Source organism: Aulonocara stuartgranti (assembly GCF_965226115.1).
Source record: "Aulonocara stuartgranti genome assembly, chromosome: 18".
Lineage (NCBI taxonomy): Eukaryota > Metazoa > Chordata > Actinopteri > Cichliformes > Cichlidae > Aulonocara > Aulonocara stuartgranti.
This window is the reverse complement of record NC_138954.1, coordinates 5,538,847-5,553,684: the sequence shown is the minus strand read 5'-3', so window position 1 is coordinate 5,553,684 and position 14,838 is coordinate 5,538,847. Positions and strand designations below refer to the sequence as shown.

The 14,838-nt window shown below is 38.5% G+C and overlaps 2 protein-coding genes across 5 annotated transcripts in view; one reads left to right on the top strand and one right to left on the bottom strand.

Annotated features, from left to right (window-relative positions):
• LOC309694493 (solute carrier organic anion transporter family member 5A1-like) overlaps positions 1–2,599 on the top strand; it is a 51,275-nt gene extending 48,676 nt beyond the window's left edge. Inside the window, exons 11-13 of one of the 4 annotated variants that reach the window (XR_014272890.1) lie at positions 17–97; positions 968–1,003; positions 1,099–2,596. The gene's annotated coding sequence lies outside the window, so the exon portion shown is untranslated. Of the gene's footprint in view, positions 1–16; positions 98–306 lie in introns of all 4 variants that reach the window. The other 3 variants (XR_014272888.1, XR_014272889.1, XR_014272891.1) reach the window with 3 other exon arrangements.
• A 712-nt stretch (positions 2,600–3,311) lies between these two features.
• On the bottom strand, positions 3,312–14,431 carry LOC309694730 (uncharacterized protein). Its single transcript, XM_082514939.1, has 3 exons — positions 12,676–14,431; positions 5,779–5,818; positions 3,312–5,343 (listed from the first exon to the last, which is right to left on the bottom strand). Exons 1-3 carry the CDS (start codon positions 14,331–14,333, stop codon positions 3,646–3,648), a joined length of 3,396 nt encoding a protein of 1,131 aa, XP_082371065.1. The 5' UTR covers positions 14,334–14,431; the 3' UTR covers positions 3,312–3,645.
• Between the last annotated feature and the right edge of the window lie 407 nt (positions 14,432–14,838).

Below are 14,838 nucleotides of genomic sequence, written 5' to 3'. Positions count from 1 at the left end.
AAATTTCTTTTCCCAGGCAAACATTAAACAGCAGCAGCTGGAAAACTGGAAAACCTAAAGCCAACTAATCAATAAGACATAACAAACTTTTGTATGAGTGAGTATTGATAAACTGAGCAGAATTAAACCTCAGTGAAACCACATATAAGTTCTGGTAACTGGCACATATTTATGTTTAATATGTTGTTTTATATTTTGACAAGTTTCAGGTGTTTGTGCGACTGTGTTAACCATCAGTAAAACCACATATAAATCACACTTCTGTGTTTAACAATTACAACACTTGATGCTGTTTTTCTGATTCAGGATTATGTGTGTGATGAGTTGGCCACACAGTTCTTATCTTTCTGCTTCACACACACACAAAACTGCCGAGGTTGAAGCTTCAGTCTCTTTCTACCCCAGGTCTCACCACATTTCCAAAATGTAAACTCTGAGTCTCATAAGAAATGTGGTTCAAAAAGATGTGCTGATCTATGAATGCATCCTTACTGAAAGCTAAAGATGTCCAGCAGACAAAAACAGCAGCTGAATGAACAGTTATCATGAGCGAGTGTACAAACACTATCACAGGAAATAACAGAAATAAACTGTAGTTTCCATTTATACCTGTAGTATTTTTTCAGCTCCATGTCATCTTCCAATATGTCAAAATATGATTTCATTGTATCTTAAACAAATACAAACTTCTTTCTTTTCCCAGAATTTAGACAAATGAACAAAAAATAAATGATTATTTATTTAGGTATTAAAATAGGAAAAATCAGTTTAAATTAGAGCACCATTAAAACAAGAAATTAGCACAGAAATGCCAAAAGACAAAAACAGAACAATAAAGTGTCTTTAAAACTGATTCAAAAACAGTTGTAGGAGCAGTTTTATGAACCATGTTCTGTTAATATACTGACTAACCAGCAGCAACACTCTGACTCAGTGTTTCCATCTGTGTTTATTTCCATCTTTACAGTCAGGCAGAAACATCTCACAGCAGCTGGAAAAACCAGTGAGCACACTTTAGAGGAAAAAAGTGAAAGTTTATGTTCAACTGTAAAATATTCTCTGTAATGTAAATTGTTCTGCTCTCTGACAAACCATCAGAGGTGCAGCACGTGTATCATTTGGTGTTTGAAGCAGAAACAAAAGCAAAGAGTTAAAGGAAGACACATTTGAAGAAGAAGGAAAATGAAAACAAGACGTCACTGAGCAACAACCTGACAGAACAAGAGCCAACAGTTTACTATCAGAACTGAGGCTGATCATTAACAGGGAGCAGCAGGTAACAAGGTCATCAGCAGTGGAGGAAAGTATGGAAGTAATACTCAGCTTCATATTTGAAGATACTCGAGTATCTTAGCTGCAGGTCTGGAACAATGGTTTTATTTCCTTTCCCATTAAACATCTCACACAGCCCCTCATCTGTGACCCTTAGCAAACCCACTGGATATCTACCTGCACATAAAGGAGATCAGATCAGTTCCATCTAGACCAGCTGTAACAGGAAAATGCTGCTTACACTTTGATGCATCACTTTCAGTTTGTCATATAAGACAATATATCAGATTGAGGCATTATTTTCCTGCAGTGAGTAAATCTACTTTGTACTTTACTCTTTTCTTTTAGGTAAAGGCTCTAAACAGTACTTGTACACTGTGGAAATCCCATAAGAACGTCTCCTGAACTCTGAAAAATAACAAAACAAAGACTAAAAGGAGGTCATGGGTGCTGATGATGATGCTGATGATGATGAGTAGCATGCATTTAAAAAGTGACTGATGTCCTAGAATACAACAGAACAGTGTCTCTACAAACGTATGAAAACATGACAGTCTTGCATTAGTTTGTATTCTTATGATTTCAAAAAACGAGGGAAAAATCTCCTTGAAATGCACAATTCCTTTTTGTTATTTCTTAGTGTGTGACGTATTTTATTGGCTTTATGATTGGTGCAAACAGTTTCCTGATTCATAATGGAAATAGATTTTAGACACAGGAGGAACACGCAGTGATCAGCAGGAGCAGCTTGGAGTCCAGTCTTCTTCACACTGAGGAGGGACATATATGCAGGAACAGTTGTCATAACTGTTACAACCACCAGATGGCGAAAGAGTCCCACTGCAACTTTAAGCCATGAAGGATGTGTCTTGATGTTTGCTTGTGATAAATCTGCTTTATGTGAGTCTTTTTCAGAAAGTAACAGTAATATGTCTGATTATATGTCTTTAATCAGTAAAGTCTCGCTTTGCTAGAAATAAATCAATAAATAATAAAATTGTAAACATGCAGCTGTATGTTAGAAGTCAAAGGGTCCTTAAGTCTTCTGTAAATTGACGGGGATCAAATGAAGGACACAAGTATCTGTTCTTACTCTAATAAATGCTGCTTTAATATCCAACAGACTATTTTCCTTCCTCATCAGCAGTAAACAGCTCGACTGCGTCTGTGCATTTGTGTCCTCCATACTTGTTTCCACAGACATCTCAGGCTTGATGCCACGATGCAGTGTAGAAACCTGACAACCCTCTGACTCATGTTCAAATGTTCAAGGACATTTCTCAGGATCATGTATGACCCCTTTTTGACATTTGGACTTTCATTAATAATATTTGTGTTTCTGAGTCATTTTTGTGGAGACTTCTGTCCAACGTAGTGTCCAAATGAAGCCTGAAGCTTTTCTTCACCCTCTTGTCAGATGGTCAGCAACAAACTCTGTTCCAACCAATGTCTGATAAGAGATGAGACACAACAGCTGAGCAAATGATCATTTCATGCTGAAGACATCCTCAGACAGAATTAAATACATACATAAACACAGCCTGGTGCCAATAACACAGCTAATGACACTGCTGTATCACTGGCTTTACTGATTAAAGACCATATCTGAAGGAAATCTTTGAACACAACAGAAAGTGTCCTTTTAAACCTGCGACACTGATGCTGCATTCAAGGACCATTACAAACATTTGAAAGGACTTAAGAACATGAAGAAAATGTGACTTGTTTCTCTGTAATGAAGCTGTTTTAGTGAAGAAAGTTGAAAGGTCACAGAGCGACTGCTGAATCTTCTGCTCTAAACATGAACTCTGAACTTTGTGATGCTTCAGGAGGAAAACTGCTTCAGTTATTCTCTCAGATTAGTTTCATATTTTCTGCATCAGATTTGAGTGAGATCCTGGAATGAAGACAGAAGAAAAGACTTTGTTCAAAGTTTGATTTATAGTCAAACCTTCCAGTTTATTCACACAATAAAACATCAACACAATATATGAATTCATTCATTAAAATCACAGTTTTTCCTCATTTGTTTGAACACAAACACACACACATGGTCTGCCATACTCATAAAGAGAAATGTCGACATTGTTCAATACAAATATTCCAGAAACATTTAGAGGATAGAGAAGTTTACATTTTCATGTGGAGAAATATTTTAGTAAATCAAAATGATGATGAGCAGTGATAGCCTCCATAAACAGTCACAGGAAAGATCTCCTTTAAAAACTCAGAAACATCAAGAGAACAACTAGAAGATGTGGAGGTACCACCCATAATGTTTGACTGACAGCTGATCTCTGTGCAGAAATGATGGAGAGAAAATAAAATGAAACTAAAACACAGATTTAAACCCACAATATGAAAGACTTCAGTCTATTTCACTTTAATCAACTCAGCAGTGTCTCCATATTTATAGTAAAGCCTCAGTCCAGCATAGAGCGGCTGAGTGAATGTGGTCTGGACTCTGTGGAGGAGAGTCATGGTTTCAGAGACGCTGTAGAAGGACAAAATACCTGCTCTGTGATCCAGGTACACTCCTACTCTGGAGGAACGAGAACCTGAGACACGAGTTTGGATGCTGTTGTACCGAAATATAAAACTGTTGTTGTTACAATCTAATGACCAAGATTTGTCATTATATCCAAATAAACATTCATTACCCCATCCTTCTCTGCTGATATTCTTGTATGCGACTGCTACATCAACTCCCCCTCTCCACTCCACCTCCCAGTAACAACGTCCAGTCAGACTCTCTCTACTCAGGACCTGACGCCTGTTAGTGAATCTGTCTGGATGATCAGAATAAGACTGTTGTTGTTTCATTAATGTTGCTTTTCTGTTCCCCTCTGATAATAACAGCTGTTTGTTTGCTGTGTTTGGATCCAGTGTGATTTCACGCGAATATTTTAAGAATCCAGCTCTGGTCTTTGGCTCTGCTGGTGGATCTGACAGTAAAACATCCACTTCAGTGACTGTCAGTGAGATGTTTGTCCATTCCTCTCTCAGAATGTCCTGTAGTTTATCTCTGACCTCTGACACAGCTGCTGTCACATCCTCAAAGTAGCTCAGAGGACGGATATTGATGCTGGATGAGTCTGTAGACTCACTGAGTGCTGACAGTGAGGGGTAGTTGTGTAGAAACTGGATGTGATCCTCTGTGTGTGAGAGCTGCTTCAGCTCAGCATCTTTCCTCTTCAGCTCAGTGATCTCCTGCTCCAGCTTCTCCTGAAGCTCTTTGACTCGACTCACTTCAGTTTCCTGCTGGGATCTGATCTGCTGCTTCACATCAGAGCTTCTTTTCTGGATGAGATGGATCAGCTCAGTGAAGATCTTCTCACTGTGCTCCACTGTTTGATCAGCAGACTGATTGATGGCCTCCACCTCCTGTTGAAGCAGCTTCACATCTTTCTCTCTGTCCTGGATTCTCTGCTGGATGTTTTGTCGACTCACCTCCAGCTCTCTCTGCCTCTCAGTCCTTTCTGCTGCAGCTGAGACTGTGTCGTGGCCTTTATGTTCATCCACAGAGCAGAGATAACAGATACTCTGCTGATCAGTACGGCAGAACATCTTCATCACCTCATCATGACGAGAGCAGATGTTCTCCTGGAGCTTCTTGGAGGGCTCCACCAGCTTGTGTGTTTCAAATGCGGGGGATATAAAATGAGGCTGAAGGTGTTTCTCACAGTAAGATGCCAGACAGAATAAACAGGACTTGAATGCTTTCACTTTTCTTCCAGTGCAGACATCACAGGCCACATCTTCAGGTCCAGCATAGCAGTGATCAGCAGGAGCAGCTTGGAGTCCAGTCTTCTTCAGCTCCTCCACTAAATCTGCTAACATGGTGTTTTTCACCAGGACAGGCCTCGCTGTGAAAGTCCTCCGGCACTGAGGGCAGCTGTAGATTTTCTTCTTTTCCTCTCCATCCCAGAAGCTTTTAATACAGTTCATGCAGTAGCTGTGTCCACAGGGAATAGCCACCGGATCCTTCAGTAGATCCAAACAGACTGAACAGCAGAATTTTGTTTGGTCCATTTGATTCATGTGCTGTGCCGTTTCACCGTCTCTCAGTGACTGTCAGACAGTTTCACTTCCTCTGAACAGAAACAACCTCTGTGCTCTGAAGGGAAACAGATCTCTGCTCTTGTTCACCTCCTACAGGAAATGAGGCTCACCAGCAACTGCATTTACACCATGTTGTTTAGACCCATCCTGATACAGACACATCTGTGAAGGGAGGCACTAAAGAAATATTCTTACAGAGCGACCAAGAGCCAATCACAAGATGCAGGGTGTGGTATGTTTGGTTACAGCATGCAGTAACAAGTCTGACCCAGTTAAAGTTTAATAGTTTAACTTTACTCGGTGCTTTGAAATGTGACATCAACACTCAGTGAGTTCATTTTATATTTCAAAAAGTTCAGCAAAGTTTAGGATGCTGTGATGAATAAAAATAAATGACACTTTATATTTTGACATTTTCTAATCTTCGTTCATTCTCACACTTACAGAATGATGCATGGGAACAACTGACTCCACTAAATCAAACCTATGTTCAAATGAGATTATGATCATTAAATAGTAACAAATATTTAAATTTAGCAACAACAAATGCAGATCAGTCCACAGTGTTTACAAAACAAACAAACATTATTTTGTAGTTTTTCCTGTGTACACAGTCACAGTGGAATTTAAATGAAAACTTTCAAGTTTAATTCAAGGTTTTAGTAAAATTTTGCCTGAACTGTTTAGTAATTTTTCACAAAGTGTCCATGTCAGTAATTCATTCAAATGTATTTTGGTCTTAAACTGATCCAGTAAATGTAACTTTTTCTCACCTACTTAATCGAGTATTTTAGTTGTTTAACTGTCATTATAACTAAACTGAACATCCAAAGCTTTTCTCACTGCAGTTTTGTTGTGCAGTTATAGCAGCACTTTGAATCATCCACAGTTTTATAGAACTGTCTGTTGAATTGTTGTTTTGTTTGGTGCGATGGTTCATTTATTTAAATATTGATGATAATTTGATATATTTGATTATTTATTACAGGTGCAAACAATATTTTTTTTGTTTCACACATGGTACAGCAGTAATGCATTCCCATACACAACCTTCCTTTCAATTAAAGTAACACTGTTTCCATGCAAGAAAAGGAGCAGGAAGAAGAATAAATTCTTATTGATACCTGCCCCCTATCTGTGGTAATACAAGTAGGCAACCAAAATTACACTATGACAATTTTCTGCACATAACAAAACAAAGCAAACAGAACAATATACTCAACAATGAGCAATACCACTAAATATCAAACTAAAAGGATCATTTTTCTGCAATTAAATTCTATTCTTTTCAACTTCTTCATATTGGTTTATCATTTTATTCTTATAGCAGATTTTAAATTGAGAAACATTTATACAACACTTAAGATGATCACTGAGAGAATTCCAGTTTCTTATGCCGATGTGTCAGGGTTCCTGGGTCGTTGACCCAGTGATTTCAGTTTGTTCATGTTCAGTTTGGTTCGCCACATTAATGTTCTCACTTCCTGTTTTTTCCCGTGTCAGCTTGTCTCCCGTGTCATTAGTCAGATTATGTTCAGCCCTGTACTCACCTGTTTCCAATCATTGTCATCATTCACCTGTGTATTTAAGTTCCTCGGTTTCACCAGTTCTCTGTCGTGTCATTGATGTTAATGATGTATGTCTGATGTCGTCTGTATGTCCAGTCAGTCAGTCAGTCAGTCAGTCAGTCAGTCAGTCAGTCAGTCCTTAGTTCATTCATTCAGTCAGCCAGCCATTTCCTCCCTCTGTACTGTTTGCTCACTCCTTCGGCAATAAACATCCACCTTCACCTACCTGCCTGTGAGTCCAGCGTTTGGGTCCTCCTCCTCTCATCCACGACACTACCCTTGACACGATGACTGTTGGACACATTTGCCTTTGTGTGGTTCGAGCAAACCGGTGCTTAAAATAAAACTTCCTTCTGCCGTCCCCATTTTCTGAACACAATACAAATAAACTTTGTAACTTAAGAGGTAGTGTTTTATTTTTTGCCCTAAACATAATAGTTAAAGTCTGTAATTTCACTATGTCTTCTAGTTTTAACAATTTCGATTTTATAAACAAATTATTAGTGTGTTCTCTATATTTAACAATATGCGTAATTCGAATCGCTCTCTTCTGTAATAAATATAATGGTTTCATATTAGTCACGTATGTATTCCCCCATACTTCAACACAATAGCTCAGATAGGGTAGAAACAATGAAAAATATAATATTGTCATTGTCTTGTAATCTAATATATATCTAACATTACCCAGGATATAAATACTTTTAGCCAACTTTTTTTTAACATGTTCAATATGTGATTTCCATGTTAACTTGTCATCCACTATTACACCCAGAAAACGGAATTCTGTCACTCTTTCAATTAATACTCCCTCTATAGATAATACTATCTCTTCCTCCTTTACACGGTTTCCGAATATCATAAACTTTGTTTTTTCCAAATTCAGTGATAACTCATTTACATCAAACCATTTTTTCATTTTTTTCATTTCAATAACCATAATTTTAGCCAATTCTTTCAAGTTCTCTCCGGAACAATAAAAATTTGTATCGTCTGCAAACAAAACAAAATTCAACATTTTTGACACATCACAAATGTCATTTATATATAAATTAAAAAGTTTTGGTCCTAAAACAGAACCTTGAGGGACCCCACATTCTATTTTCATTCTATCAGATGAATTGCCTAAACACTGCACATACTGAAACCTATTATGTAAATAGCTGCTTAACCAGTTCAATACTATTCCTCTCACACCATAAGTTCTTAACTTAGAAATCAAGATGGAGTGTTGCAGAGTGTCAAAAGCTTTTCTTAAATCAATGAATAGTATATTTATTATGATGTGTTGCTGATGAAATGTCTTCAATAGTACTCATTAATGCTATTGCTGTTGATCTGTTCCGTCGAAATCCGTACTGACTTTCGCTTAACAGTTGATGTTTTTCAATGAAACTATCAAATCTTTGTGCAAAGAGTTTTTCAAGCACTTTAGAAAACTGTGATAGCAATGATATTGGTCTATAATTATTAAAACTATGTCTGTCTCCCGATTTATGAAGAGGGATAACTTTTACCACTTTCATTCGGTCAGGAAATACAGCCGAATAAAATGAGAGATTAAAAATATAACATAGAGGTTTGATTATACAATCCAAGGTCTTTTTTACGATGACCATGTCTAACCCATCATGGATGTCTTGTTTTTAGATTCTGCTACAATGATTTCTTTTTCAGTGATTTCCCCTAAAAACATAGACTTTACCACTCCATCTCAAAATCATCTCAAATCATCTCAAACTGGTTTCTTGAACATGAAGATGAGTTCACTGTACTCCAATAGAGCATCTTTGGGATGAGGTGGAACGGCAGATTCAAGTCAACAATTAATGAACATGACTTCATGACGCAGTTCTGTCAGCAACAGGGGTCATACCTGCTATAAACAAGGTGTACCTAACAAAGTGACCAGTAATTGCATATATGCTGTTATGATGGATGTTTATAATAAATATTAACTGAGAGAGAAAAGATACACCAAAGCTACTCTAGGGTAATAACAAAACGAGGGAAATTAACAAACTACATCTAACTGTTTTGGATTCAGAACAATTATTTTCAGCCTTTTATGAGGATTAAAATTTAATTCTGGATTAATTTTGGCAGCTTGAACTAGTTAAAGAAGATGCTGCCTATCCTGACATTTATATGAAAAGTCAAAACTACTATTTAAGCACAATGACGACAGACTCCAGGCAGACAATCCTGTAAAACATGCAAATATGAAGCATCTCTGATGGCTCAACACAGTAAGAAGAAGGGATGGAAATGATGTATAACTAGTTGAATACTGGAATCAGTGTTTTAAGCTGTGATGTAATAAACTAGTGCTGGGAAAATGAAAAAGAAAGAAGACAAATGTTTCCCTTTTGTGTTTTCCCGATTATGTGTCCGATATTTAAAAAAACAACAACTATCTATCATATACAAACTCTTTACAGGAATAAACCTGAAACCAATTGTTCTGCTGGGGAAGTTTTGTAAGTGGTACGAAGTTTAAAAACCACCATTCACCTGAGGGAGGCTCCCAGGAGCTCAGGTCTGACTGGTTTCAGTGACCAGAAACTGGAATGTACGGTGAGCAAACTGTGTTAAAATGCAGTGACTGATAAAAGACGGATGAGCACCATCACCATCACAATTAGTTGATCAATATTCTCAATAATATAACAAAAGGCTTTCTTACAGACTGTATTATAATACAAATGCAAACCACACATGGATTATTGCATGGTCCTGAAGCCAGCAGCGCCCTTGGTCATGAGATTGGTTTTAAATGTTTGCTGTATTATTGTTTTTAAATCATTGGAGTATACAGATTTTAAAAGTGTTTTATGATTACAATAGTTCGTAAAGTAGCAGAAGTATTCACACATCACAGTGACGGAGGTTAAAGGTTAATTATCAACCTTCTGTGGAGGAAATAAGGTGCTTGTTGTGCACTACGTTCAACATTTTCCTAATGTACCTTCAAACAGCTAATACCGCTTGAGCATTCCTGTCTGTGCCTAATGTCGAGTCATAGTCATGTAGTTTCTCTTTTCAAGTTCTTCTTGATGAAAATCACACTTTAACCTTTGACTTTCATAAATGATGTGACAGACTTAACACCATGTTAAGTCTATTTGGCAAATTCTGATCAATTATGAAGGATTATCCAGAATATTCTGACCGGCTACCTTTGATAACGCGGAAACAGAAATCTTGAGTTGTGGTATCAGGGTGCTCAGCCCACAGATATTGAACTTCACATACCCCATCTGCCTCCATTTGGGACTGCAATGGCCTTAAAAACCCTACACATATCTTCCCTACTTAAGTGCAGCCTTTTTTCTAATGGAATTACAATATCGGCATCTGGTCTCTGACTTCTCATCAATTGTGTGGGCGTCCTTTAGAGGACATTTCATCGGAATAAAGGCAAATACGGTGGTGCCTTTATCTGCAGAAATATGTGGCCTGTAGCCAGTGGGTGGGGCACCACATGCTCGCTCTCACTGTTAGATTGGATAGAAAAGTCTGCAGCAGGACAAGCGAATATTAATGACGTTAATACGTTAGTACCTGAAAGATCCCTTTGGACTGCTGTGCCATGGATAGTGGGAGGATCTTTCCATTGATGAGCATCAGTAGTCTAATCAGTTTAGATTCTTAAATTCAACTTCGTTCTTTGACTTTTCCCATTTGTCTGCAGAACAATTTCACAACATTTTGAATTCCTCTATAAACATTAATCTCGTTTTTTTCCTTTTGTCTGCAACACTTGTCCCTAGCATGTCCTCGTCCATGACAGCATTTAATCTTATCTGAGCAATTCCTCTTGGTCTCCTGTATCACTGCTCATCATTCGACATGCTTTTCCCAGTATATCCACGGCCATTTTTGTATTTATGCTTGTATTTTCTCCCAGACTGGTAAACATCAACAGAGCTCAGCAAAAGAACTTTTAGTTCCTATTTCAACTTTATTAATACAAGTGTTTAACCTGTTCATGTTTATAGTTTTATCTTTCTTTGTAAAGTCAGCTGTTCTGCTGCTCTCTATGTGATTGGTCAAATGCCCCCAACGCCACCCCTTTCATGTAAACAGGCTAGTAGCTAAAATGGGAAACCCTGGTTTACCTTATAGAGTTGATAACTAGCGTCATGTGATCACTTAGTCTGATTGACAATGTTGGGATAAGTTAATCAAGATAACAGAAAGATTTCTTGAGTATGATGAACAATGAATTTAACTCCTAAATGTGACTTCCTAACACAGAATGTGATGACGTCATACGCTTTGTACTTTGATGTGTGGTGATTGGAAGTGTCTGTGTGGTGCAGCCTGGACAGACCAGACCAGCTGCACCACACAGACACTTCAAGAGAATGATTGTTATGAAACTTCCATACAAATTGAGTGAAAAATGGAGAGTTGTTGCCTATGAACTGCAGGAACAAAATGGTCACAGAGCAGTGTTCACTGATCTGGTTGCCTTCATAATAAAACAGGTGAAAGTAGCATAAGATCCAGTGTTTGGCAACATCCAAGACTCACAATCTGGAAACAGCTTTAAAGTTTCAAGTTCCACCAAGCAAAGAAAAAAGGGAAGTAGTTTTGCCACTAATGTCAGTACAGTTCCAGGAGTCAAAACTCAATCAACTGGAAGCAGAACAAATTCCACTGTTCTGCATAGTTGTTTGTTTTGTTCACACAGCAATCATTTACTAGAGAATTGTAAGCAGTTTAAAGCTAAAATGCATCGGGATAAGTTGACTTTTATCAAGGAAAGGGGAATTTGTTTTGGTTGTTTAAAAGTTGGTCACATAAGCAAAGACTGTAGGAGTCGTTTGAGACACAGCAGCTGAGCAAATGATCATTTCATGCTGAAGACATCCTCAGACAGAATTAAATACATACATAAACACAGCCTGGTGCCAATAACACAGCTAATGACACTGCTGTATCACTGGCTTTACTGATTAAAGACCATATCTGAAGGAAATCTTTGAACACAACAGAAAGTGACCTTTTAAACCTGCGACACTGATGCTGCATTCAAGGACCATTAAACACATTTTAAAGGACTTAAGAACATGAAGAAAATGTGACTTGTTTCTCTGTAATGAAGCTGTTTTAGTGAAGAAAGTTGAAAGGTCACAGAGCGACTGCTGAATCTTCTGCTCTAAACATGAACTCTGAACTTTGTGATGCTTCAGGAGGAAAACTGCTTCAGTTATTCTCTCAGATTAGTTTCATATTTTCTGCATCAGATTTGAGTGAGATCCTGGAATGAAGACAGAAGAAAAGACTTTGTTCAAAGTTTGATTTATAGTCAAACCTTCCAGTTTATTCACACAATAAAACATCAACACAATATATGAATTCATTCATTAAAATCACAGTTTTTCCTCATTTGTTTGATGATTTTGACCAAAACAAACACAAACACACACACACGGTCTGCCATACTCATAAAGAGAAATGTCGACATTTTTCAAGACAAATATTCCAGAAACATTTAGAGGATAGAGAAGTTTACATTTTCATGTGGAGAAATATTTTAGTAAATCAAAATGATGATGAGCAGTGATAGCCTCCATAAACAGTCACAGGAAAGATCTCCTTTAAAAACTCAGAAACATCAAGAGAACAACTAGAAGATGTGGAGGTACCACCCATAATGTTTGACTGACAGCTGATCTCTGTGCAGAAATGATGGAGAGAAAATAAAATGAAACTAAAATACAGATTTAAACCTACAATATGAAAGACTTCAGTCTATTTGAGCTTAATCAACTCAGCTGTGTCTCCATAATTATAGTAAACCAACAGTCCAGCATAGAGCGGCTGAGTGAATGTGGTCTGGACTCTGTGGAGGAGAGTCATGGTTTCAGAGACGCTGTAGAAGGACAAAATACCTGCTCTGTGATCCAGGTACACTCCTACTCTGGAGGAACAAGGACCTGAGACACGAGTTTTGATGTTGTTGTACCAACATGTAAAACTGTTGTTGTTACAATTTAATACCCAAGATTTGTCATTACATCCAAAAACACATTCATAACCTCCTTTTCTGCTGATATTCTTGTATGCGACTGCTACACAAACTCCTTCCCCTCTCCTCTCCACCTCCCAGTAACAACGTCCAGTCAGACTCTCTCTACTCAGAACCTGAAACCACCAAGTGAATCTGTCTGGATGATCAGAATAAGACTGTTGTTGAATCACTGCTGTTGCTTTTCTGTTCCCCTCTGATAATAACAGCAGTTTGTTTGCTGTGTTTGGATCCAGTGTGATGTTACGCGAATATTTTAAGAATTCAGCTCTGGTCTTTGGCTCTGCTGGTGGATCTGGCACTAAAACATCCACTTCAGTGACTGTCAGTGAGATGTTTGTCCGTTCCTCTCTCAGAATGTCCTGTAGTTTATCTCTGACCTCTGACACAGCTGCTGTCACATCCTCAAAGTAGCTCAGAGGACGGATATTGATGCTGGATGAGTCTGTAGACTCACTGAGTGCTGACAGTGAGGGGTAGTTGTGTAGAAACTGGATGTGATCCTCTGTGTGTGAGAGCTGCTTCAGCTCAGCATCTTTCCTCTTCAGCTCAGTGATCTCCTGCTCCAGCTTCTCCTGAAGCTCTTTGACTCGACTCACTTCAGTTTCCCGCTGGGATCTGATCTGCTGCTTCACATCAGAGCTTCTTTTCGGGATGAGATGGATCAGCTCAGTGAAGATCTTCTCACTGTGCTCCACTGTTTGATCAGCAGACTGATTGATGGCCTCCACCTCCTGTTGAAGCAGCTTCACATCTTTCTCTCTGTCCTGGATTCTCTGCTGGATGTTTTGTCGACTCACCTCCAGCTCTCTCTGCCTCTCAGTCCTTTCTGCTGCAGCTGAGACTGTGTCGTGGCCTTTATGTTCATCCACAGAGCAGAGATAACAGATACTCTGCTGATCAGTACGGCAGAACATCTTCATCACCTCATCATGACGAGAGCAGATGTTCTCCTGGAGCTTCTTGGAGGGCTCCACCAGCTTGTGTTTCTTGAATGTAGGTGAATCATAATGAGGCTGAAGGTGTTTCTCACAGTAAGATGCCAGACAGACTAAACAGGACTTGAAGGCTTTCATTTTTCTTCCAGTGCAGACATCACAGGCCACATCTTCAGGTCCAGCATAGCAGTGATCAGCAGGAGCAGCTTGGAGTCCAGTCTTCTTCAGCTCCTCCACTAAATCTGCTAACATGGTGTTTTTCACCAGGACAGGCCTCGCTGTGAAAGTCCTCCGGCACTGAGGGCAGCTGTAGATTTTCTTCTCTTCCTCTTCATCCCAGAAGCTTTTAATACAGTTCATGCAGTAGCTGTGTCCACAGGGAATAGTCACCGGATCCTTCAGTAGCTCCAAACAGACTGAACAGCAGAATTTTGTTTGATCCATTTGATTCATGTGCTGTGCCGTTTCACCGTCTCTCAGTGACTGTCAGACAGTTTCACTTCCTCTGAACAGAAACAACCTCTGTGCTCTGAAGGGAAACAGATCTCTGCTCTTGTTCACCTTTAGACCCATCCTGATACAGACACATCTGTGAAGGGAGATATATTCTTACAGAGCGACCAAGAGCCAATCACATGATGCAGGGTGTGGTATGTGTGATTACATCATGCAGTAACAAGTCTGACCCAGTTAAAGTTCAATAGTTTATCTTTACTTGGTGCTTTGAAATTTGACAGTCAACACTCAGTGAGTTCATTTTATATTTCAAAAAGTTCAGCAAAGTTTAGGATGCTGTGATGAATAAAAATAAATTAAACTTTATATTTTGACATTTTCTAATCTTAGTTCATTCTCACACTTACAGAATGATGCATGGGAACAACTGACTCCACTAAATCAAACCTATGTTCAAATGAGATTATGATCATTAAATAGTAACAAATATTTAAATTTAGCA